We start from the raw sequence: 24544 nt of genomic DNA on the forward strand, positions 1-24544 counted from the left end.
ACTGAACCCAGGACTAAACCAGGACTGAACCCAGGACTGAACCCAGGACTAAACCAGGACTGAACCCAGGACTGAACCCAGGACTGAACCCAGGACTAAACCAGGACTGAACCAGGACTAAACAAGGACTAAACCAGGACTGAACCAGGACTAAACCAGGACTAAACCAGGACTGAACCCAGGACTGAACCCAGGATTGAACCCAGGAGTAAACAAAGGACTAAACAGGACTAAACCAGGACTAAACCAGGACTGAACCAGGACAGAACCAGGACTAAACCAGGACTGAAGCCAGGACTGAAGCCAGGACTAAACAAGGACTAAACCAGGACTGAACCAGGACAGAACCAGGACTAAACCAGGACTAAACCAGGACTAAACCGTTTTCAGTCCTGGCCTGGCCCCAGTCTGGTCCCGGTCTGGTCCTGGTCTCGGTCCTAGTCTCAGTCCTGGTCTGGTTCCTGTCTAGTCTCAGTCCTGGTCTCAGTCCTGGTCTCAGTTGCTGGACAGACCCTCTCCGCCAAAAGCGCCAGTTTATTGTCGTCTCTTTTAAACAAAACCCGCAGACGTTCAGAAATAATCAGAACAGCCTCATGAGAACTTTACAGAACGCTGGAGCTGCGTGAAAGAGATACTAAAATTCCATGACTTTTCCAGGAAATTCCATGACCGTAGGAACCTTGAAAAACGTCCTTTATTACACAAAAGTGACTCTTGTGAGCTTTAAATCTTGTTATAATGTTGTTACCTCCACAAAAACAGACCTGGAGTTATGTTTCATTCACACATTTAACGCTAATTTTGATGCCAGAAAACACGACTACGGCTCAGACGTGAACAGGACCAGAAGAGCGGCTCGTTGAAGGAGCCCAGGGTGCGAATGAAAACCAGCAAACAGTATTTAGATTTTTATATAAGTATATTGAAGGCAAAGATAAATTCTTAACAAAAATACAAAAGTTCCAAATTCCACTTTTTGTTGGGGGGGGGGATAAATTAAAGTTTGAATTACCTACTTTTGTTTGACAATTTCAAGAGAGTTATTTTATAATCCACGATTTGGGAATTGTAATTGTTATAATCCACGGTTCGAGAAGTAGAGTCTGTATAATCCACGGTTAGGAAATCGCAATTCATGACTCACATTTGAGAAGATTCGGGAGGTGGTGCAGGAAAAAAAACAAAAACTCTTTGTTCTATCGCTCAGGTCTCTCGCTCGCCATCTAGTGGTTCGCTGAGTTGAGATTTTTCAGTTCATTCAGTAGTGAATTCCACCCATTAAAAAAAAACAAACATGGGCTAAAACTACTCTCCGTCCACGGCCCGACTGGTAAACATGTACGGAGGTGCTTAACATGCCGGTTGAAATGAGTCGTTTGTGAGAGTTCCAGAATATTCTTTGGGAAGTTTGTCGACAAACCAGGTCACAGCCGCAGCGGAGACTGAGGGGAAGTAAACTGCCAGCACTTAAAGGAACTGGACCCGCCAAAATAAAAGTCTCTGTATTAGACGCGCATTACACACGTCTGAGTAAGTCTTTATTATGAGTCTGTCTACATCTCCAAAGCTCAAAATGCTCTGTTCCACCTTGTGATGTCATGAAGTGGTAGTTTTGCAGGTTTTTCAAGCTTCTTCTTTAACGTTTAGTTTTGTAGCGATTGGCAAATCCAGGTCTGAACTCCAAATCCAAATGATTCTAGTGAAGGTGTGTGGAGTTTCAAAACACAGTGGAGCATTTTTTTACATTACAACGTGCACTGTTGGGGAGTAACAGATTACATTACGTAATCAGAGTACAAATTATGAGTAACTGTATTCAGTTACAGTTACTGTTTCAGTGAGTGGTAATTGGATTACAGTTACTTTGTTGAAATAAATGGATTACACAGAGGGATTTAACTGTTTTCACATTTTGGGCAAAACCAGGACTAAAACCAGGACTAAAACCAGGACTAAAACCAGGTCTAAACCAGGACTAAACCAGGACTAAAACCAGGACTAAACCAGGTCTAAAACCAGGACTAAAACCAGGACTAAAACCAGGACTAAACCAGGTCTAAACAATATGACACTAACAGTAGAGTGAACATAATTTAAGGCAGCAGTGATCTCATATAGAAATCATTTCTCTGTCAATAATATAGTAGTAAGTAAGTAAAGACTGGGCTTTTTATTTTACTTTTAGCAGACAAAACAAAACAAAACATCTTATATTAAGATTTCCTGGTCTTTGCTTCTCTACAGTAAACAGTTGTTTATTCATGGAGACTTGGGCTCAACAGCCAATTTGAAGAGAACAAACATGAATTTTCAGGATGTGTTTGCTACATTCATGTAGTTTTAAAAAGCATGACAATATCAAGTAATCCAAAGTATTCAGATTACGTTACTCACTTTAAGTAATTTAATGGATTATGTTACAAACTACATTTTGGTGTGTGTAATCTGTAATCTGTAGGGGATTACATTTTAAAAGTAACCTTCCCGACACTGACAACGTGACATCACAAGGTGGAACAGAGTGTTTTCAGTTCGAGAGAAGAACTCTGAAGCCTAAAATGCGCAGGGTTTGTTTGTTACGCGTGTGTGAATGAAACCAAACACAACTCCAGGTCTGTTTGTGATGAGGAAACGACATTAGAACAGATCAGAAAACCGCGTCACGTGGTTCTTTTAAACACAAACATAAACTCTCGGACAGATTCGTTCTATTTATGCACAGATCTGTCAAAATGTTTTCTTGTTGGGGAATGCAAACCGGACATGTAATACTCACGCACTGGTAACTGGAGCTTGCCAAAACGGCCATTTGTGCGAAGTCTGTTATTTTAAGCACACAGTTGGTACTTTAAGAGGGGGTATTAGACTTCCATCGAGTTTGAACTGTTAACGCTACGGGAGGGAAGAGACGATTTACGAGGTACGAGGTCGGGGCCATGAGAACGTGAAGACAAGGCGGGATTTTAGCGTAAGGGCAAGGCGAGTTTATTTGTCTCGCACAATTTGAACACAAAGTGAATCGAAGTGCTTTACAGAATAAGAAATACAATAAAATCGCAATAAAAACAAATCAAAATAGAAATAATATCGATGGTACAAGATCTCGCGAGACAAAGAGAGAAAAACAATCTTGTGAGGTTTTTTTTTTTGTTTTATTTTTTGGACGAAACAGGGTTCATGAGTTACATCTCTTGCTGTTCTGAAAAGCAGCTCTAGAATGGAAACTAAAATATAAAATCTGAGTCAAAGCAGAGTCTGTCTCACATGTTCCTGAAGACATAACTCCTATTAAATACACTGCACAATTCCCAATTTGCAATTTTGGCCTCACAGTTTTTTTTTTTTATTTCAGATTTCATACTTACGGAAGCCCTGAGAGGCAAGAGAAAAAAAAAAAAAAAAGAGGCAGGTCTTTTGGGCTCGATTTTCTAAGTGTTTTTTTTTCACCAACTCAAAAAAGAAATATATTTTTTTCTACAAAAAAAAATTAAAAAATTCTAAAAAAAATAATAATAATTTACAAATTTTTGGACTGGAAAAACACTTGTTTTCTTTTTTTTTTTTTCTTCTTCATCAGTCACATCAACGGTGGAAATAAAAAACACAACAGAAAAAAAAAAATTTGAATTTTTGTTTTGTGGAATTTTTTTCTTTAATTAATTAATTTTATAATTTTTTTTTGCGGATTTAAAATTTTTTTTTTAAAAGTAACTCATGCATAGTGCATCTTTAAAGGTGCACTATGCAAGTTTTTGGTTGGGAGTTACCGTCACCTGCGTGTTTCTATGGATACGCCATCGCTCTGCCTGGAATGTTCCGCAGTGTGACATTAAACAGCTCAACTTAACACAAATATTCAATTACAAGTAGATTTAGAGCTCAAAAATGCTATGAAAAACAGGCATTCTGACTGTGAGCGGGGTCGCGTCTCCACAGATCTGACCTGTAATATCGTCCGTTAAGACAGAAAGGTTTAAAGCCACCACACTGCGAAACATTTCCGACAAAAAACAGCACCAGAAAAGTTGCACAATCCCCCTTAAGAACCGAGCGAGGCCGAATATCGAGAGTGTGTCGCCGTCACATGTCTGATGGCGATAAGATCAGGCATTTCGAAAAAACAAAATTAGAAACAAAACTGGAACACGAGCTGCCAAAAGAGCGCTAGAATAACATGCCTTTGTGAACGTTAGCTCTCTCAGAACCGCCGTGACAAGATACAGAGAGGTGTGGGCGCATTGCTGCTCTCTGCACCACACCTGGTCCCGAGAAAAAAAATAAAAAATCCAACCAGAGAAACCAGTCGCTCACCCGTTTGAAACACGCTCCAGATTATAAAAACATGAACTATTTTTTAGATTTAAGAGTCTCTTACGCATTTTTTTACCTATCCTTGACCTAATTTTGTTGACATTTATTGCAGATATGTTGTAAAAGTGGCTCATAAATCAAAATTAAACCGCTGAGTATTGTCATGTACGGAGACAGGTTCGTGTCCAAAAAATAACACGACATTCACAAGTACATTCCTTAGTCCAAAAACAAACACAATGACATTCACAAAAGCATTCCCCAACTCGAAAGAAAATGTTACACGATTCACAAACGTCACTGCGGTCACATTTATTTGCAAACAGATTAAATGAAATTGCATTTACAAACCACTTGGGGTGTAGGCCTAACGATATTCAAGTCTCATGATACGATATCGTCACGGTATAAACCTCACGGTACGATATTTATTGCGATATCGTGGGAAAACTCACGATTAGGGATGTAACAATATCCAAATCTCTCTGTACGATATTTTCACGATATACATCTCACGGTAGGATAAAAAAAGCTGTAAATATGCTTCTTTTTCCTCTTAAAATGCCTTGACAAGACTTAATCCAAAGAATTTAAAGACTTAAAAGTGTTAGAACTGTTATTTCTTCTTGTCGTCTGCACTGAAATGGAGCAAAGAATCATGGTCTATGTAGTTCCCTTTGTGTTTTTTTTTAGCTGTTGCTGCACCATAACTCTTCATTTAAGCAAAGAGACTTGTAATTCGAAATTTTGTGACGGTCCACGATGTTATTGTGAGAACTTTGACGATATTTCGGTTATAGTTACATCCCGTATTTGTGAGTGATATTCATTTGATAATAAAGAAAACTGACTAATTAATCTCCATATATCTGCATCTAATTTACTTCAACTTAAGCCGGGCGTACACTGCGATTTTTAGCCCTTTTTGAGCCGAGTTTTCACTTGGGGTAACGAGAACCGATGAATACCTCACGACCAGCTCCCGATCGGTAATCGTAGGTCGCAGGAATATCAAACCTGTTTGAAATCCAGTCGCCTCTCGTGAGGGTTTTGCACTGTTGAAGTCGTTTGTTCAGTGTGAGAACATGAATCGTGAGCTGTGAACTTTTAAAACCCTGAGATTTGGTCGTACAGTTTGAGTGAAACAATCGAAAATATCGGTATCACACAGTGTACGTCCAGAATTAAAGATCCTACATTACGCAACATGGATTCTTGTGAGTTTTAAATCACGTTATAATACTGTTATGTCATCAAAAATGTACTGTACCTAAAGTTTTGTTTTTATTCATACGTGTTTGAGTAACTCTTTATTATTAGTCTGTTAAAACCTTTAATTTTTAGTTCAGTAGAGATTGGAAAACCCAAATCTGCAATTATCCAAAAACGTATAGATTCTGTCGTCCTTATATTATTTTCCTTTTTTTATGTAACGAACCGAAGATTAATTTATTGCGTAACTTCTATCTTCATTCAGCATGTCCGGAAGTCCAGCGTTTCATCGACATTGTGGGTTTTGTCGGCGAGAAAACTTGCAGCACTTCAGAATCACACCGCTAGAGATTGAATATTTGTGTAAATTTGTCAAACTGAACACACTGGAGATTGGAAAGCCCAGATCTGCAATTATCCAAATGATTGACGAGTGAAGGTGCGTGGAGTTTAAAAACACGGTGGAGAACAAAGTGGAACAGTGAGAGAAGAACTAAATACACAGGATTTATATGTCTGACATGTGCGAATGAAACGAAACACAACTCCAGGTATGTTTGTGATGAGGAAACGACATTAAAACATAGATCAGATATGGGCGCTTTAAGATAAACCTGACAAAAAACGATCGGGAGCTGGAGGTTAAAGTCAAACCACAGTGTTGTTGGTGAGGTAACAGCGGTTCAGAGATGAGAGTGTGTGTGTTTGTGTGTGTGTGTGCGAGTGTGTGTGTGCGAGTGTGTGTGTGCCCAGAGGAGACCACAACCACGGCCCTCACCATCCCGACTCTGTGAGACCAACACAACAACTCACTCAGATAAAGCGGCTGTGAGTCCTTTGGTTGTGTAACAGGTTTTGATGATTCTCTAATGCTGACTCGAATTTTCTGGTCATGTCTCAGTTTAGACATTGACGTCCAGTGTTAGGAGTAAAGTGTTATAAAAGTAATGAGTTACTGTAATGCGTTGCTTTTTGCTGTAACGCAGTAATTTGGCATTACAGGGACAAAAATGGAATATTTTACTGTGTACAAATGTGAGTAACACGGGTCACATTTGCTTTTTTTTATTTGGACTGAAGTGGTGGGTTTTTTGTTTTTCTTCATACAAATTCGCTATAATCACGGCGATATCAGCAGCTGTGAAACGGCATCGTTACGGTTCCGGAGGTGCGCCCATGTAGACCATCGGGTGACCCCAGGCGAAAGGACCGACGCAAAACTCCACGCTCCATGGGGCGGAGAGCAGTCGACGCCCGATCGAGCTTTGAGGACACTCTGCTCCATGGACTTAAGGTTCTCTCAGGGGTGGAACTAAAGTCCAAGTCCTAGTATTGGTTTGGTCCTGGTTTGGTCCTGGTTTAGACCTGGTTTGGTCCTTGGTATTGGGCAAATAGTTGCTGAAACGGGCGGGTTTTAACGTTCTGGAATTTTATGGGCGGGTAGTGAATACACACAAGTGGGCCAGGACTACACTTGGACTACACTTGGACTACACTTGGACTACACTTGGACTACACTTGGACTTAAGAGAGAGAGAACCCCGAGCCTGTGGAGCAGGGAGTGTGCAAAGCGTGATCAGGCGACGGTGCGGTCACCTGACGCTCTCCACAGGCGAAAATCCGAGCCCGTCCCGACAGTGAGTCCCGGCTTAGTCCCGGCTTAGTCCCGGCTTAGTCCCGGCTTAGTCCCGGCTTAGTCCCGGCTTAGTCCCGGCTTAGTGAGTTCAGACTGTTAAGACTGTTCCTTTTAAAACGTTTGTGTTTGACTGAGCTTAAGAGAGCAAATGTCCCCATCTTGCAAGATTTGCGGGCGGGAGTGGGACAAAATATCGTAGATGTGGGTGGGAGCAGGACTGAAAATTCTGTCCCGTGCAGACCTCTACTTTGTGCTTCATTCTTTTCGTCATGTCGGCGATCTGCGGAAAACACCATGTATGACGTGTCGGAACAACCATACTAAAAAAGTGTCAGAAAAGCTGCATGTCCCCCAAATCTGCTGCAAAAACGACCACTTGGGCCGAATTCAGCAGGAGGCGTGAGTGACGGCCAACAGAAATCGGTCCGGGGGCCACGTTCAGCCCCGACGCCAGAGTTTGGATTCCCTGGAAGTGGAATGTCCAATCCTTATGCAACGATATTTGTGATCAGAACTCCCAAAACAACAAACCATCACATGGCCAAAACCTCCCCATGGACCGGTCTATTTTAAGTCTACATTCCAAACACTACAGACTCTTAAGTACCATCCCATATGTTTGTGTTTGTGTAAGCCTCCAAACATCACAAACACCAGAGCAGTTTGGTAACTCACAAATACTGTACATGAAACACCAGAGTCTCTATAAAAACCACACATGTAATAAACCGCGTAATAAAATCTTCTTAAATCTAACTTTGTGCTGGACAATCATGAACCTAAAGTTAGTTTTAATTTCACCACAAACTGCACATTAGTGAAATGGTTGGTCTTGGCCGTGATACTAACATTTCAAACTCATTTTTATAGATTCACTACTCTGACACCGCAATGATAATTAAAAAAAAAAAACACTAAATGATAGAACTTTCTTTTCTATTCCCTTGTGGTCTTACATCTGTGTAATCCCTCAGTGGTCCAGTAGGTTCCACACTGTCTCTCAATGGGACTTTTTCAGTATCTTTACCTGCGAATAATGAGTATTTAGGTTCAATATGATCTTTAGTACTGATTAGTGTCTGATTTTCGATGCTGTTTTGATTTGACAGTCCTACTCCTGGACAATGTAAAGAATAAACATCACCTTTGTTCTGTGCTGTCTGCATCAGGGCTGTCGCGATAACCGCAAAAATGAATCACCGCGGAACTAAGAGGCCGACCGCGATCACCGCACGTGACCAACATGACCCAACCCGACCCAGAGTCCTGAACGGGTCCATTTTTAGAGACCCGCACCCGCCCGGACCCGTTAACATTCTACATTCCACAACATTAGTGCCCGTGACCCAGGACTAAGATGCGCCCGCGTAGACCGTTGGGTGACCGCAGGAAGTAAGTGCAGCCATCGCCAGATCGCGCTTTGCGGACACCTACTCCACGTGCTCGTGCTTGGGGTTCTCTCTCTCTTAAGTCGGGTACTCGGCCCGGTGTTGTTTTATTAAAAAAAAATAAATAAATTCTGTATATTGGTGTCAGTGTGGTCCATGCACCATTTGTTAAAAAAAATAAAATAAAATGGGAAAACCGTTTGTTCCTTCATTATTCCATTTTGGTGTGAAACAAAAAAATAAACAGATTTCGACCTCTATTTCCAATATTTAGAGTTTAGTTCATTTCAAATAATAGTCTTGGTGCCTATTTCAATGTAGATATTTTATTCTCTTTGGTTTATTTTCCCTGGAAATTCTGCTGCTAGAAGGACTTACCTGAAAAATTCTGTGGACAAACATGTTGTTTTCTTTATTGCGACGCTTTTACTTTCGCATTTCAGAAAGTAAAATTCTATGAAGAGAAACAGGAAGCAGCGAGGCAATAAACTCTCCTTTGTTCAGCTGAAACTGAATTCACAGGCGACGCTGAGCAGCAGAACTTTCAGGGCAAATAAACCAGAGAGAATAAAATATCAAAATTAAAATAGGCACAGAGACAGTTTTTTGATTGGTGTTATTTGAAATAAACTTTAAATTCAATTTTGGAAATAGATCAATGTACCATTCGTTCTTTTGAATTTCAATTAAGAACGAAAATCAATAAAATGGAAAAACAGGTAATTATTTCATTATTCTGTTTTAGTGTCAAACCAAAAAAAAAAAAAAAAGATTTTGACTTCCATTTCCAATATTTAATTTAAAGTTTATTTCAAATAACACCAATTAAAAACAGTCTTGGTGCCTGTTTTAATGTTGTTATTTTATTCTCTCTGGTTTATTTGCCCCAAAAGTTCTGCTGCAGTGTCAAACACGGATCTATAATTTTAAAAAAATACTTTTTTATTATAGTTTTACAGTGTCAAGTGAACAAAGTTTATCGCCTCGCTGTTTCCTGTTTCTCGTCATGGATCAACAACGACTTTCTAAGACACAACAGTAAAAGTGACGCTGTAAATGACGACGACATGTTTGTCCACAAAACTGCATCAATTATTCTGTCAAGTCTTTCTAGGAGAAGAACTTCATATAAATCAAAGAGATTAAAATATCCAAATAAAAATAGGCACAGAGACTGTTTGAGTTCAAATTAAATATTGGAAATGGAGGTCGAAATCTTTTTTTTTTTGACAGTAAAAACAGAAAAATGAAATAACCTGTTTTTCCATTTTATTGTTTTTAGTTCTGAAATTCAAACGAACAAAAGATACACAAACCGAAATAGAGGTCGAAATGTGTTTTTTTTTTTTTTTTTTTTTTTTGGACACTAAAATGGAAAAATTAAATAAACTATTTTCTACAGTGGCCGGCAAGTGCAAAACACTTCTATATTTCAAAATATGCATTAACAAGTTTGAAAACAAAATTACGTTTCATAAAACATATTTGCAAATGAGCAAACAAATTTACAAAATATTAAACATTTGTAGAAGCGCCGAGACAAATTTACATGTGGCAAAACCACAAATATAAACCACCGAAACACAAAGACCTTTTTCATAACAGCCAACGACGCACTAGTGAACAAACCTAACATTATGATCGTTCGTCATTTCCGCTTTTTAGGACATTCCACTTTCTTGTTCATTTGTTTCGGTGGTTTGTATTTGTGTTTTTGCCACATGTACATTTTTCTCTTCGCTTCTACAAATGTTTCGTATTTTGTAAATTTGTTTGCTCATTTTAAGAAACTTGGAATTTGTTTTCAAGATGTAACTGTGTGTTTTAAATGTCATTTTGTTTTCAAACTTGTTGTGAAATGTGAAAGTGTTTTGCATTTGCCGGCCACCGTAGTTTTCAAATTGTATCGTTTTTCATTTTTAATTGAAATTCAAAAGTGTGCACATCGCTCCTGGACGGGCCTATGCGCACTTCGCAGACTCCGACCTCACTCTGGGGGTGTTCTACGTTTGTTTCTATTGGGGGAAACTGGTTTATCAGTTGCCGCGGCGACACAAGGCACAAACAAACACAAACAAAAAAAGGTTTAGGTTAGGTTTGTCGAAAAAAAATCAAGAAAATTTGGACTGTGGGAGTGTGACAGACTTGTTTACCTGTTTTAGTTTGAACCAGATCAGCTTTTATTGGTCCGATTGTGTTCAAATAAAGCTCAGATTAAAGTCTAACTCGAGTAATTCCTAATAGAGTAATGCTTTCAGTTCTCGTCACTCCTCCAGGGAATATTAATGACATTACTGCTGTCATTACGTTACGCCGTGTCAGAGTTGTAGCTCATAAATGTGTAACTCATCCGTCTCTGCATGTACAATCGTTGGCACACTTGGCACAGTTGGCACAGTTGGCAGAGGTTGTTCTGAACTTTGACGGCAGTGGCAGTGATCCAGAGCTGAAGCTGACAGAACAACAACATATAATTCGGTGATTTGCATAAGAGTCACGGCAGCTTAAGAGCTCCACCTTCTTCACCTTTTCCTGGCACTGATCATTAAAGGTGCGCAAAAATATCCAAATATCAGCCCATCCTGATCCTAAATTTGTTGATACAGTGTCCATATCGTGGGCTGCTGTTTCGATAAATCCCCCAGAGTATTTTTTAAATCTTTTAGCGCGACAATTTCCTTAGTTATTTAGTGGAAGGAACCTTTTTTTTTATATGATACACTTGACTAGAGATGTAAAAATAACCAAAATATTGTGATATGGTATCCTCAATAGTTTCACAGTAATATCGTGGGTCATCCCGATATATCGAATTACAAATCTCTTCTTACATTCATTATTTTGGTGCAGTTTGAGCTAAAAAAAAAAAAAAAAGAAATTATTATTATTAAGCGCTTCGAATCTTAATTTTTTTGGATTATGAGAGAATTTAAGGCTTGTCAAGGTGTTAAAAAAAAAAAAAAGGAGCATATTCAAAGTTTTGTTTATCGAACTGCGAGATGCATATCGTGAAAATATTGTATCCCTACACTTGATATTCACGGTTTTGATGATTTAAATAGATGCATTTCATATTAACTTTGCACAGTTGGAGGTTTAACAAAAAATATTGTGTTGGTTGTGGTTATGGTGGTGGTTGATGTTGTTGTTGTGGTTGTTGTTGTGGATGTTGTTGTGATTGTTCTGGTTGTGGTGGTGGTGGTGGTTGTTGTCACGGTGGTGGGTGTGGTTATGGCGGTTGTGATGGTTGTGGTGGGTGTGGTTGTTGTTGTCGTGGTTGTCATTGTTGTGGTGGTTGTCGTTGTTGAGGTGGTTGTGTTGGTTTTCGTGGGTGTGGTTCTGGTTGTTGTGGTTGTTGTCATTGTGGTTGCGGTTGCTGTAGTGGTGATTGTGATTGTTCTGGTGGATGCGGTTGTGGTGGTTTGATTGTTGTGGTTGTTGCTGTCACGGTTAATGAAGTGGTGGTTGTCGTTGTTGAGGTGGTTGTGGTTATGGTTGTCGTTGTGGTTGCGGTTGTTGTAGTGGTGATTGCGGTTGTTCTGGTGGATGTGGTTGTGGTGGTTTGATTGTTGTGGTTGTTGCTGTCACGGTTAATGAAGTGGTGGTTGTCGTTGTGGTTGCGGTTGTTGTAGTGGTGATTGCGGTTGTTCTGGTGGATGTGGTTGTGGTCGTGCTCGTAGTCGCCGTGGTGGTTGTCGTCATCGCAGTTGGTGGAGTGGTTCTGGTGGGTGTGGTTTTTCTGGTTGTTGTGGTGGTTGTAGTTGTTGTTGTGGTGAGTGTGGCTGTTGTGGTTGTCGTGATTGTTGCTGTGGTGGGTGTGCTTGTTCTGGTGGGTGTGGTTGTTGTTGCGGTTGTCGAGGTTGTTGTTGTGGTAGGTGTTGAGGTGATTATGGTGGGTGATGTTGTTCTTATTGTGGTTGTTGTTGTGGTGGTTGTGGCTGTAGTTGTGGTAGTTCTGGTTGTTGTTGTGGTGGGTGAGGTTGTAGTTGTTGTTGTGGTGGTAGTTGACGTTGTGGCTGTAGTTGTGGTAGTTCTGGTTGTTGTTGTGGTGGGTGTGGTTGTAGTTGTTGTTGTGGTGGTAGTTGACGTTGTGGCTGTAGTTGTGGTAGTTCTGGTCGTCGTTGTGGTGGTTGTAGCGGTGGTTGTTGCCGTCATTGAGGTGGTTGTTGTAGGTGTGGTGGGTGTGGTTTAGGGCTGTGCAAAAATATTGACATATCGATATATCGTATCGTTTAATGTGATGATACAGTATTGATATCGTGGGCTGCTGTATCGATATATCGCCAAGAGTACTTTGGGGTATATTTTCACAAATTATTTTGTTACAGCTACAGTTTTGTTGCTTGTTCAGAGGAAGGAATCTTTTTTTATGCAACACATTTGTCATTTTCACTGTTTTGATGATTAAAATGGGCATTTTTCAGATGAACTTTACACAATAAGTGGTTTAACACTTTAACACTTTTAGAATCTGAGCCATGATTTAACTTTTGTTTTTTATTGAACCGTATCGAATCGATTTGAAATATATTGTATTGAACCGAAAGTGCACTGTATCGAGATATGTATCATATCGTGGCCTATGTATTGAGGTATGTATCGTATCGGCAACTTCTTAATGATACCCAGCCCTAGTGTGGTTGTTGTTGCGGTGGTTGTAGTTATTCTGGTGGGTGTGGTTGTTGTAGTTGTGGTTGTTGTAGTTGTGGTTGTTGTTGTGGTGGGTGCGGTTGTTATTCTTCCACAGAATGAAACGTTAAAACCAAACTTTCTTCATACTTTCTTTTTCATACGTTCAAACATTCCCCATTGAGATCGATACATGAAGCCGTAACGTGGAATATTACAACATTTCCACGGAAACAAACAGGAGATCTTGCAACCAAAGTGAAAAAACATAAACACAAACAGTCACATTTCTACACCTGAACTCTGCTCCAAAACAAATACAAAACCACCACCAGGGCATCTGAACATGGGGAATAACATCAAACCCAAACTGATTAAACAAGACGGGGAACAGCCCAAGAACAAATCCACGAAAAACGCAGCAAAAAAAACAAGAGAAACCACACAAAGCTTAAAGAGAGAGACAAGAAAAGACGGCAGATATGAGGCAGGTCTGTTCCTCCGCCGCCTCTGAACAATAATCTAACATCCACACACACACATCTGCATTCAGGCCAACACAAAGCGTCTCCGCAGGGGGCGCCGTCAGACAAACAATCACCAGGACAACAATGACAAAAGGGCTGGCCAAGGATCCATTTCAGAAATGATAAAAATGACCACTTTGCAAAAACAGAAGAACCAAATGAAAGTGTGGATCACAATAAGATTCTGATCAATCTCCAAACTCATGTAATCGAGGTGAAACGATTTAAAGCTGAACAAAGTTTAAGATAAGATCTGGCTTTATTAATCCCACAGTGGGGAAATTCCAGTGCTGCAACGCACAATTCAAGAACAGCAGGAAAATAGTAACATGAAATAAAACAAGATAATACATAATGGCTTAAAAATTATTTTAAAATAGACTTAAAAATAGACTCTATTGTAAAATCTGTGTATGATTCGTTCATTCATTCGTTTTTCAATATAAAACCAAAAATAAGAAAACGAAAAAACAACAGTTTTCTTCATTATTTGTCTCCAAAACCAAAATGAAAAAATGCGTAACGATTCATTTTTTCAGTTTTCGATTTTGTGTTTAAATGAAGAATGGAAAAAAACGGATAACGGCCGTTTCCGTGACTTCTGTGACAGCAATGCCAGACTGAACCAGGACTGATCCAGGTCCGGAACCAGACCTGGACCAGAGCGAGACTGAGACCGGGACCAGACTGGGACCAGAGCAGTCTGGTCCATCAGTCATGGTCCATCAGAGCCCACGGCAGGGCCGGAACTTGAAGCTGGGGCTCGGACCCTGCAGAGGCTCGGAGTCAAAGCTCGGAGTCCAATCTGGTCCTGCTCTGGTCCCGGTCTCAGTCCTGCTCTGGTCCCGGTCTGGTTCCGGACCTGGATCAGTCCTGGTTCAGTCCTTATGCAGTGCAAAAGTCCGGCATCGCAGTCACGTAAGTCACATAAAGGGGAAACGGCTGTTATCCGTTTTTTCCATTTTTCATTTAAACACAAAACCGAAAACTGAAAGAACAAATCATTATCTGTTTTTCTCATTTTGGTTTTGGAGACAAATAATGAAGAAAACTGTTGTTTTTTCATTTTATTATTTTTGGTTTTATATTGAAAAACAAATGAACGAATGACACACAGATTATGTAACACACTGTTTCGGTGGAGCAAAAATATAAAATACCAAAAAAACTATTATGTACAATAAAAGTAACAGTGCAGCATATGAACAGAATAAATCTCAGTAAAGTCACTTCAGTTTATTATAATGTTATTTACAGTAATATGAGTATGTTTATGTACAGCAGCATTAGACAGGGATATTGGGATATTTTTAAATTTAAAAAGTATATTTGTTTTATTTTTTCAGGATTGTAGAACAGATGGATGTATAGTAGGGAGCATCATTTGCCCAATTTTAAAATATGACAATATAATTTAAAAGAAAATCTGTGGAATATTTGCTCAGTTGAATAAAATCTACTGGGTCCACCAAGACTCTTAAGTTCCATCCTAACAGTGTCCATAAAACTCTGGCAGAAAAATCTGTTTTTCTCAAATAAGTTTAAAAATAATCCATTTAGGCTACGGTGTCAAAGAAAGTTGAATATAAATGTTGCAATTCCACATCTTTTGGTGCCAGTTTTACATCTCCATCTTCGTAATTTTCTAAGATATGTCAGTTTTGACAAGATTTTGAGTGTTTTTTTTTTTTTTTTTTCATAATAATCCAGAATCCACAAAGTCCAAAGATGAAATGAGAGACATAAAGTTTGTTCTTTCTGTAGTGATCATAGACTGTATGAAAAAGTGACAGGTACGGCTCAGGGTTTGGTAAATTTCCAGAAAGAATAACCATGTTATCAAAGAAAAACACATTTTTCAGCTCAGATTTAAGTTTCCTGCAGGAACTAAACTTCAGAGACTTGTTGGACCCAGTGAACATCAATAAAATGTCATGAAATTTCTCACAGAACTTCACTTTGTCAAGTGTAAAAAATTGATAGGTACAAATTGATTTTCACAAATTTTTCAAAAAGTTGGGCAAATGATGAAAAGTTTATTTTGGATACAGTTATGTTTTTCTGCACCAACTAAAAGCCAAACAGTTATTGGTGAGAGTATTATTAGATATCACCTTTTTTTTTTTTTTTTTTTTTTTTTTTTTTTTTTACACTTCCCGGTGTTATTTTTTCTGCCGTGGTTAAAACTCTTTAGAGCACAAATGAACCAGAAAAGCCTCATTCATCTGTGTTCCGTGACAGCTCAGAACAGCTCAGAACACTGTATCGCCACCATCTGCTCCACAATGCAAAAGGGCGAGATTCCCACAGTAATTGACCTGTCACATTAGGTAGATTGCGCTGATAAAACGCACGAACTTACGCACACAAACGCACAAACGCACAAACACGCACTTTCTGTTTTTAGATTACATGCATTTGTGTCAGGCTTTAAAATATCCCAATGTACACAAAATTGTCTGTTGTCAGCTTCAAATTACTGTTTTAAAGTCGTTCCGTCGTCAAAAACAGACCTGGACTTGTGTTTTTTGTTTCATTCGCACGTGTCAAAATGCTCTGTTCCACTTCGTGATGTCATATAGAGGTTGTTTTCTTTTCTTTTTTTCCATATACATTTTATTAAATTTTTTATTTTTTTTTCCTATATTGTGGTCTTACGGCCACACAATAATGCCACATTTAAACCCCCTCCTCCCCATTACCAAACCCTGATTCACCCTCCCCACACCCACCCTTAACAGACGCTGAAAAAAAAGAGAAAATATATAATTAATAATAATAATAATAATATTTAAAAATTAAGAAAAAAAAAATAATAATAATAATAAAATAAAAATCCAATAATAATAGTAATATTAACCAGAAAATAATAATAAAAATAAATAAACAATAATTACATTACTATATATACAAATCACATACATTTACATACATACACATAAACACACACACTCATGCACACACCCATAACAAATGCATTCAAAAAGAGGTTGTTTTCAAGGAGTTAACAGCAAACGGTGTGCAAAAATACAAAAATATCCATATATATATATATATATATATATATATATATATATATATATATATATATATATATTACTGTTTAATGTAATGATACAGTATCGATATCGTGGGCTGCTTCATCGATATATCCCGAAGAGTATTTTTTGGTTTATTTTACTAAATTATTTTGTCACAGCTACAGTTTTGTTGTTGCTTGCTTCGAGGAAGGAAACTCGTCGATGCAACACATTTGACATTTTCACTGTTTTGATGAGTAAACTGGGCGTGAAGTGGCTTAACAGAGAATTTTAGCGTCACAGCCATGATTAAGCCTTTATTTTTTTATTGAACCGTATCGAATCGATTTGAAATATGTCCTGTCGAATCGAGATATGTATCGTATCGTGGCCTGTGTATCAAGGTTTGAATCATATCGGCAACTTCTTAATGATACTCAGCTGGAATTATAAAGAACTTTTTTATCTTAATTCTTTAAACGATGACACTAACAGACTCCTAAAAGCTTGTCAAGACTTTTTAAACATGAAAACGTAGCATTTCTTTAATTCTGTTGCCCCCTCCACAATATCGCAATAATATCGTATCGTGAAATGAAAATCATAATTGTATCACACCGTGTAATTTAAACATCATTACATCCCAAATAGATACACAGATAGATAAATAGACAGTTCTAAAGATAAAATATATATACTTTTATACATATTTTAGGGATGTAACGATATCCAAATCTCTCTGTTCTGGCCGTGTTTATTTCCCCTCTTAAGTCACTATAGATCCGTTCGATGCAAATGTCCAAGCTTTTGCAAATGTCGTCTTTATTTTTGGCGAGCACCTTTGAGATCTTCGACTGCTTCTGTCAAGGCCCGGTTGGACGGTTCAGTGTCGGCGACTCGGCTACTTCACGCGCCTCCGTTTCTGTCGAGCCGGCGCTTGGTCGAGGCCTCGTTCAGTCGTTTGGTGTTTCTTGGGTTTGTGTCGCTTCATGCTGAAATAATCGCTCGAACGCAGCACTGGCATGTCTGTCTAGTGCTCCAAAAACAAAGTGAACTTTAGGGATGATTTGGGCATGATTAGTCGATTAATCGATAATTGATCATTAAGAATTTCATTGATTACGTTCATTTTTAATCGACAAACCGAATGTAGGTTGCTGTGTGTAGCTTAGAATGACCAAACGAACGTGTCCGGGGACAAACGAGGGTCTGTACATGTGTCTCTGCATCAGAAGGAGCGAGACACAAACAGTGGGTCAGTCTGTAACGAACCGAAGCACAAATGTGGATTTAACGATGATTTGTACAAGAAATTCCACACTTTCCTTTCCGGTTGAGCCAAGTGTGAGTCCATGTGCACAGTTTACAAAGCAGCACATATGTTTCGGTGTCCAGTGGGAAAAAGTTCACCAGGACACAGAAAAACATGAAAAAGTTTTACCAGGTGAGAGTCGCTCAATGTGGATGACGAGGCCCCGCCCCCCTCCCCCCGTACGCTGTCCTGGTTTTGACAAACGCAAATCTGGTCACACTGACCTGTATTCACCTGAGTCGCTTTTAATCCAACACAAGTTGAACCACATCACGACACAAAAGTTGATTTCTTTTTTTCACTTAGTTTATGTAAATTAGTGATGTGGTTTTAAGTTTTGTTTCTGTGAGATTTGTACAAATCTGAATTAAACACATTATAATGTCAAACAGCTGATGTGGATCTAGAGTCGTTATGTTTATATGTCGTAAAGTTGAATTTATTTATGCAGATTAGTGCAGATAGTAATAATAATGATGATCATTTTAATATAAAAATGTTAATGATTAATCGATAAATGATCGTTAATTCTCCCGACGATCGATTAAGAAAATTTAATCGAAAGCCCATCCAAAGTGCACTTAAAAACTATTTTTAAAGGATTTGCACCTTACTCCCTCGTCGCTCGCCTGTCGATATCCAAATCTCTCTGTACGATATTATCACGATGTGCATCTCACGGTACGATATTTACTGCGATGTTTTGGAGAGGCTGATATAATTGTAGATAAGATCATTTTTGCTTTTAAAATACTCTGACAGGAATTTGGTGTGAATTATTACTAGTGGTGTAACGATATCCAAGTCTCACGATACGATATTATCACGATATACATCTCACAGTACGATATTTATTGAGGTATTTTGTGGAGGCTGTGTACGTTTTCCTCTTAAAATGCCTTGACAAAACTTAACCCAAAGAACTAAGACTTAAAAGTGTTAAAACAGTTATTTCTTCTTGTCGTCTGCACTGAAATGGAGCAAAGGATCATGGTCTATGTAGTTTTTTGTCTTTTTTGAGTTATGCTGCGCCATAACTCTTCATTTAAACAAAGACACTTGTAATTCGATATATTGTGATGATCCACGATATTATTGTGAGAACTTTTGACGATACGATATCACGATATTTCGGTTATTGTTACATCCCAAATTATTTCAGTCATAATCTCAAGAATTCAAATAAAAACATGTAAATTTATGTTTTCTGAGCTGAAATGAATCATGGGATATGTAGTTCCAGAAGTTTATTAGCCATTACTACTTTAAAACAATGCATTTATTTTATTGTGATGGTCCGCGGTATTATTGTGAGACTTTTGACGATACGATATCACGATATTTTGGTTATTGTTACATCCATAATAAATATTTTTTAACAGCATTTAACACACAACACAAGAGTCTATTTTGTGTAGTATTGCACCTTTAAGAGACGTTTCGAGCAAAATTTGTCCAATAAATCGTCCAATTACACCAAAATATCGTCTTAAGCAAAACATCAGCTGAACCGATATCTTAGAATCCGATATTCGATACCAGTATTGTGCATCTCTACCAATTTTGACAATTTTCTCCAAACGATCGAATTCTTTTTGGACTTAATTGTGCATTGTGTAACTTTTAGATGTTATTGCTTTGTCTGGAATGTTCCACAGTACGGCATTAACATCAGAGACCAAAACAAACCAAGTTACAGGTCAGATCTGCGGAGAGGCGACCCGGCTCACAGTCAGAACGTTTGTTTTTCTAGGTACATTGTGTAACTCGTCGAGTGGAGGGTCCGTTTAGAGCTTTTTATTTTTCACCGTGTACTTGATATTTCGTTGTCTGGAATGTTCCACAGTGAGGCTTTAAAGCTTTCTAACGCCACCGAGACCAAAACAAACCGAGTTACAGGTCAGATCTGCGGCGAGGCGACCCCGCTCACAGACATAATGTTGTTTTTCGAGGTGTTTTTGAGCTATAAAACCACCTGTAATTGACAAAAAAGTAAAGTAGAGCTGTTTAAAGTCACACTGTGGAACATTCCAGGCACAGCAATGACATCTCCATAGAAACAAGCAGGGAAAGTTACGCAGCGCACCTTTACGAGTTCAAATAAAGCCGTATTCATGCATATAGAAGCACTCGGTTGGTCCAAACTAAACAAAAAGCGCAAATATCTGCTTTTTTTCTTTTTGAGTTATCTCCAATATCGAAGCTTACAAATATTAATAAAGGTGCAGTAAAGTAAAATTACAGCAGAACTTTTGTTAAAAACTAAAAAATAAATCACAGAATATCAGATTAAAATCCACATGACCCTGTTACTCAATGCACCGATACAATCACCTCCTCAAGTCCAGCTCCGTTCACGCTCGAAAATCAGCACTGTGTCTGTGTTTGTGACAAAAAAAGAACCGCAAATCTACCAAAAAATATAAATAAAAATAAGATTTGTTAGAGATAAACTCCACAAATGTTTCCTTAAATCTTTCGTCTTATGCGCTTTTTATTTACAGTTCAAAATTTACCGAAACTGAAACTTAAATTATTATTTTACAAGGACGAGTCGAGCAAGTTTTTATATTTTCTGTACATTTAATAAACAAGTTTGAAGTCGGATTGTGTAACTTTTCTGGGGGGGGTCCGTTATCTGATCTGCTCGTTGCTACGGCGATGTCTTGCGGTCTTTTATTTAGAACTTCACTATGATTTTTTGCATTTTTACACTTCGTTTTTGTAATAAAATGTGACTTGTGAGGTCCCGTGTCGAAGTTATTTCTTTTGTGGATCGATAAAGTTCAAGTCTAAGTCATTTCTCTGCTTGGAATGTTCCACAGTGTGACTTTAAACAGCTCTACTTGACGTTTATTCCAATTACAAGTGGTTTTAGAGCTCAAAAATACCTCGAAAAACAACATTCTGACCGCGATCGGGCTCGTCCCTCCACGGATCTGACGTGTAACTTGGTTTGTTTCGGTTTCCGTGGCGTCAGGAAGCTTTAAAGCCGTACTGTGGGACATTCCAGACGAAGCAACAGCACGTACACGGTGGAAAAAAAGCTCTAAACGGACCCTCCGCTTGGACGAGTTACACAATGCGCCGTTAAAACTAAAACATGTCCCTGAGAATTTCTAATCTAGTTAAATATTTGCCGATTATTTTAACGGCACAATTAATTCGTCTCAAAGTGCACTCGATTGCTTTTTGCGGTCGGTAACAATCAAAGCTTCTGAAATCTGAGGGGCATTGTGAAAATTTAGAGACGACGCCGATGTTTCCTCTGCGTTTTTGTGTTTAGTTTTTACAAAAATGAACTTAGAAGCGTCTCAAAAACGTTTGGGATTTTCTTCTTCGCCGTTCCTCCTTCCTCCAAGTGAAGAGTTTTTGAACGCAGAACAAGTGGAACAGTGATGTTTTTAATAAATGTTATTATTCTAGAGCCTTTTATTTATCAGTAAAGGTCCAAGTTGTGGATTATTTCGAAAAAAGAAAGAAGCAAAAAAGCAAAAACAGCCTCAAAATGAATCAATAAAGTAAAAGTACTGTACGTTTTAAGTATCTGTACTCATGTGGACACCTTTTACTTCAATATATAATTAAAAAACAGCAAGAAAAATACTTAGATTTAACTGCTTTGTGTTGAATCTGTATCAAAATTTGTACTTTTAAAGCTGTATCAGGTATCTGTACTCATGTGGACACCTTTTACTTCTACTTCACTGCGTTTGAGAGCAAGTATTTGTACTTTCTACACTGCTAAAAGAGTGTTTTGGATGATAGTTTGAGATTTGTGGGTTTATTTTGATACACAAATAAAAAAACAACTAGAAAAATATTTAGATTGAACTGTTTTCGTTGAATCTGTATCAAAATCCGTACTTTAAAAGCTTTATCAGGTCTCAAAATCTGCGAAACACTTTTACTTTTTAGTCTTTAAGTACGTTTTTAAGCTGGTAGTTGTTGTACTTTTATTTTTACGTGCGTATTTTAAGTTAAGTACGAAAATTGAGCACTTTTTCCACTTCTGCCTGTGTCTAAAATGTAAAATTAAATTACAAAACAGGTCTGCGAGTTCATCTTAAGACAAATGGTGATGGATGAACGCGTCGAATAGTGACCGAAAAGGGTTTGAGGTTGGAGGATAAGTGCAGGAGCGAGTTAAAACGCTAGTATCTGTGAGTGTGTGCGTACTGAGCCTTCACCCGGGCGGAGGGAGTCACATGCCCCGCTCCAGCAACAGGTCCCCCCCGCTGCAACAAGCCCACGAGTCCCAACAAATGCAAAACCAGCATCGTTTACGCACAAAACTCCAAAAAAAACCCAAAAACAAAAAAAAAAAACAACCACGCTCCACACGCTTACCTTTTCTTCTCCTTGTCCGCCGTCATGTTGGCTCCTAAAGTAATTCCCCACGGGCTCACGTAAGTCCAAAAAGAGTTTTAAAGCACGAGAAAAGTTCGTGGAAGCGTCGAGGGGGGTCACCGTTATTCACAGCGGGGTCATCCGAGCGCGCGTCCGGCCCGGGGTGGGGGGGTGGGGGGGAGAAATACGCACGGGGGTCGAGGGGCCGTACGGTCTCAGAAACACTGCCGAGGATCGTACAGCCGCTGCCCGCGTGGAGAGGGTCTACGGGGCCGCTGCGTGCGCGCCGTGGGTCCGCCCGGGGTGTGTGCGCTCTGGCCGGAGGTCGGTGGGTGGCAGGTCCGAACTTCGGCGGTTCTCGTGCGGCGAGTGTGGGAGCGCGCTCTGACCTGTGCCTCTGTGCGCGTGTGTGCCGCTGCTGTCACCAGGGCGGCGCGCTGATTGGCCTCCACCTCGAAAGAAGCTCCGCCCCCCCTCCCCCCTTTCTCCACCCCTCCCCTCCTCTCCCCTCCCCTTTCGCGCGAGGCCCACGGCGAGCGGCTCGTGCGCAGGTGAGACGCGGACCAGGAGCGCGAAAGGGATTGTGGGAACTGGTGGGTAAGATGTTCGCATCAAACGTAAATCTGCACAAAAACTGTGACAGTCGTTTGTGCTGCAAAAAGTTTTGTTTGTGCCGCTTTAGGTTTGGAAACATTAATTATTCTTAACGATCATGAGTCAAATTAGGATCAGCAGCCCCCAGGAAGCTTCAAAATGCTCTAAAACGACACAAAAAGGAGTCAGTTGTTTGTGCTGCAAAAAGTTTTGTTTGTGTGATTCTGGTTCTTAAAATATTAACAGTTTTATTTTAGGTCGATGACATCGTCCAGCCTCTCAAAATGTTAAATCGAGCTCAAAACAGCAGAAAATTATATGAAACGTTTGTATTTCATCGCACCTCGGGTCCGTCTCACCTGTGCACGAGTCGTCCGTGATGCTGGCCCCATAAAACGCACAACTACACAAAAACTGTCAGTCGTTTGTGTTCCGTTTGTGCTGTTTTAGTTTTTCAGATATTAACGATTCTTAACGATCATGAGTCAAATTAGGATCAGCAGCCTCCAGGAAGCTTCAAAATGCTCTAAAACGACACAAAAAGGAGTCAGTCGTTTGTGTTTCGTTTGTGCTGCAAAAAGTTTTGTTTGTGCGATTCTGTTTTCAAGATATCAGCAGTTTCATTTTAGGTTGACAACATCGTCCAGCCCCTCAAAATGTTGAATAAATCTCAAAACAGCAGAAAATTATGCAAAACGTTTGGATTTCGTCGCACTGCAGGTCTGTCTCTGATTCTTTCGTAAGTCAAATTAGGATCAGCAGCCTCCAGGAAACTTCAAAATGCTCTAAAACGACACAAAATGGAGTCAGTCGTTTGTGTTTCGTTTGTGCTGCATAAAGTTTTGTTTGTGCGATTCTGGTTCTTAAATATTAGCAGTTTTATTTTAGGTCAATAACATCATCCAGCCCCTCAAAATGTTAAGTAGAGCTCAAAACAGACAGAAAATTAAATGAAACATATTTTGTCTATTTGTGACGAGAAACAACATTACAACAGATGAAAAAATGGCATAATACAAGCTTTTAAACCCTCACGCTCTCCTCTGGGTCACATTGACCCGAAGATATATATATATTTTTTTTCTTTTCTCTCCTGGCGAGAATTAAAGAGCGTGAGGGTTGAAGTTTTTGTTTGTTTTACGTGAACATGATATGCAACAATTTATGTTTTCGCCTCAGGTTCATCTCACTTGTGCACGAGACGTCTGTGAAGTCGGCCCCATCAAACTCACACTTGCACAAAAACTATGTCAACCTTTTCTGCTTTGTTTGTGCTGCAAAAAAAGTTTTGTTTGTGCTGTTTTAGTTCTGGAGATATTAACAATTCTTTCATAAGTCAAATTGGAGTCAGCAAAAGCCTCCAGCTGCAAAAAATTCTGTTCAAAAATTCATTCGTTCAAAATGTTAAATCGAGCTCTAAAAAAACGCAAAAACACAAAAAGTTGGCATGTCATGTCAATCGTTTGTGTTTCATTTGTGCTGTTTTAGTTTCTGGAAACTAAAACAGCATTTTGAAGTTTCTGGAAACTTCAAAATGCTCTAAAACGACAAAACAACACAAAATG

The 24544-nt window shown here is 39.1% G+C and overlaps 1 protein-coding gene across 1 annotated transcript in view; it reads right to left on the reverse strand.

Annotated features, from left to right (window-relative positions):
* Positions 1-22788, reverse strand: part of epas1b (endothelial PAS domain protein 1b) — a 147308-nt gene extending 124520 nt beyond the window's left edge. Inside the window, exon 1 of the mRNA XM_055163017.1 lies at positions 22386-22788. Within this exon, the coding sequence (XP_055018992.1) occupies positions 22386-22411 (26 nt within the window). The 5' untranslated portion in view covers positions 22412-22788. The remainder of the gene's footprint in view (positions 1-22385) is intronic.
* Between the last annotated feature and the right edge of the window lie 1756 nt (positions 22789-24544).

This window comes from Boleophthalmus pectinirostris, unplaced genomic scaffold (genome assembly GCF_026225935.1).
Source record: "Boleophthalmus pectinirostris isolate CB_2022bp ecotype Guang Dong unplaced genomic scaffold, ASM2622593v1 HiC_scaffold_5, whole genome shotgun sequence".
Classification (NCBI taxonomy): Eukaryota; Metazoa; Chordata; class Actinopteri; order Gobiiformes; family Gobiidae; genus Boleophthalmus; species Boleophthalmus pectinirostris.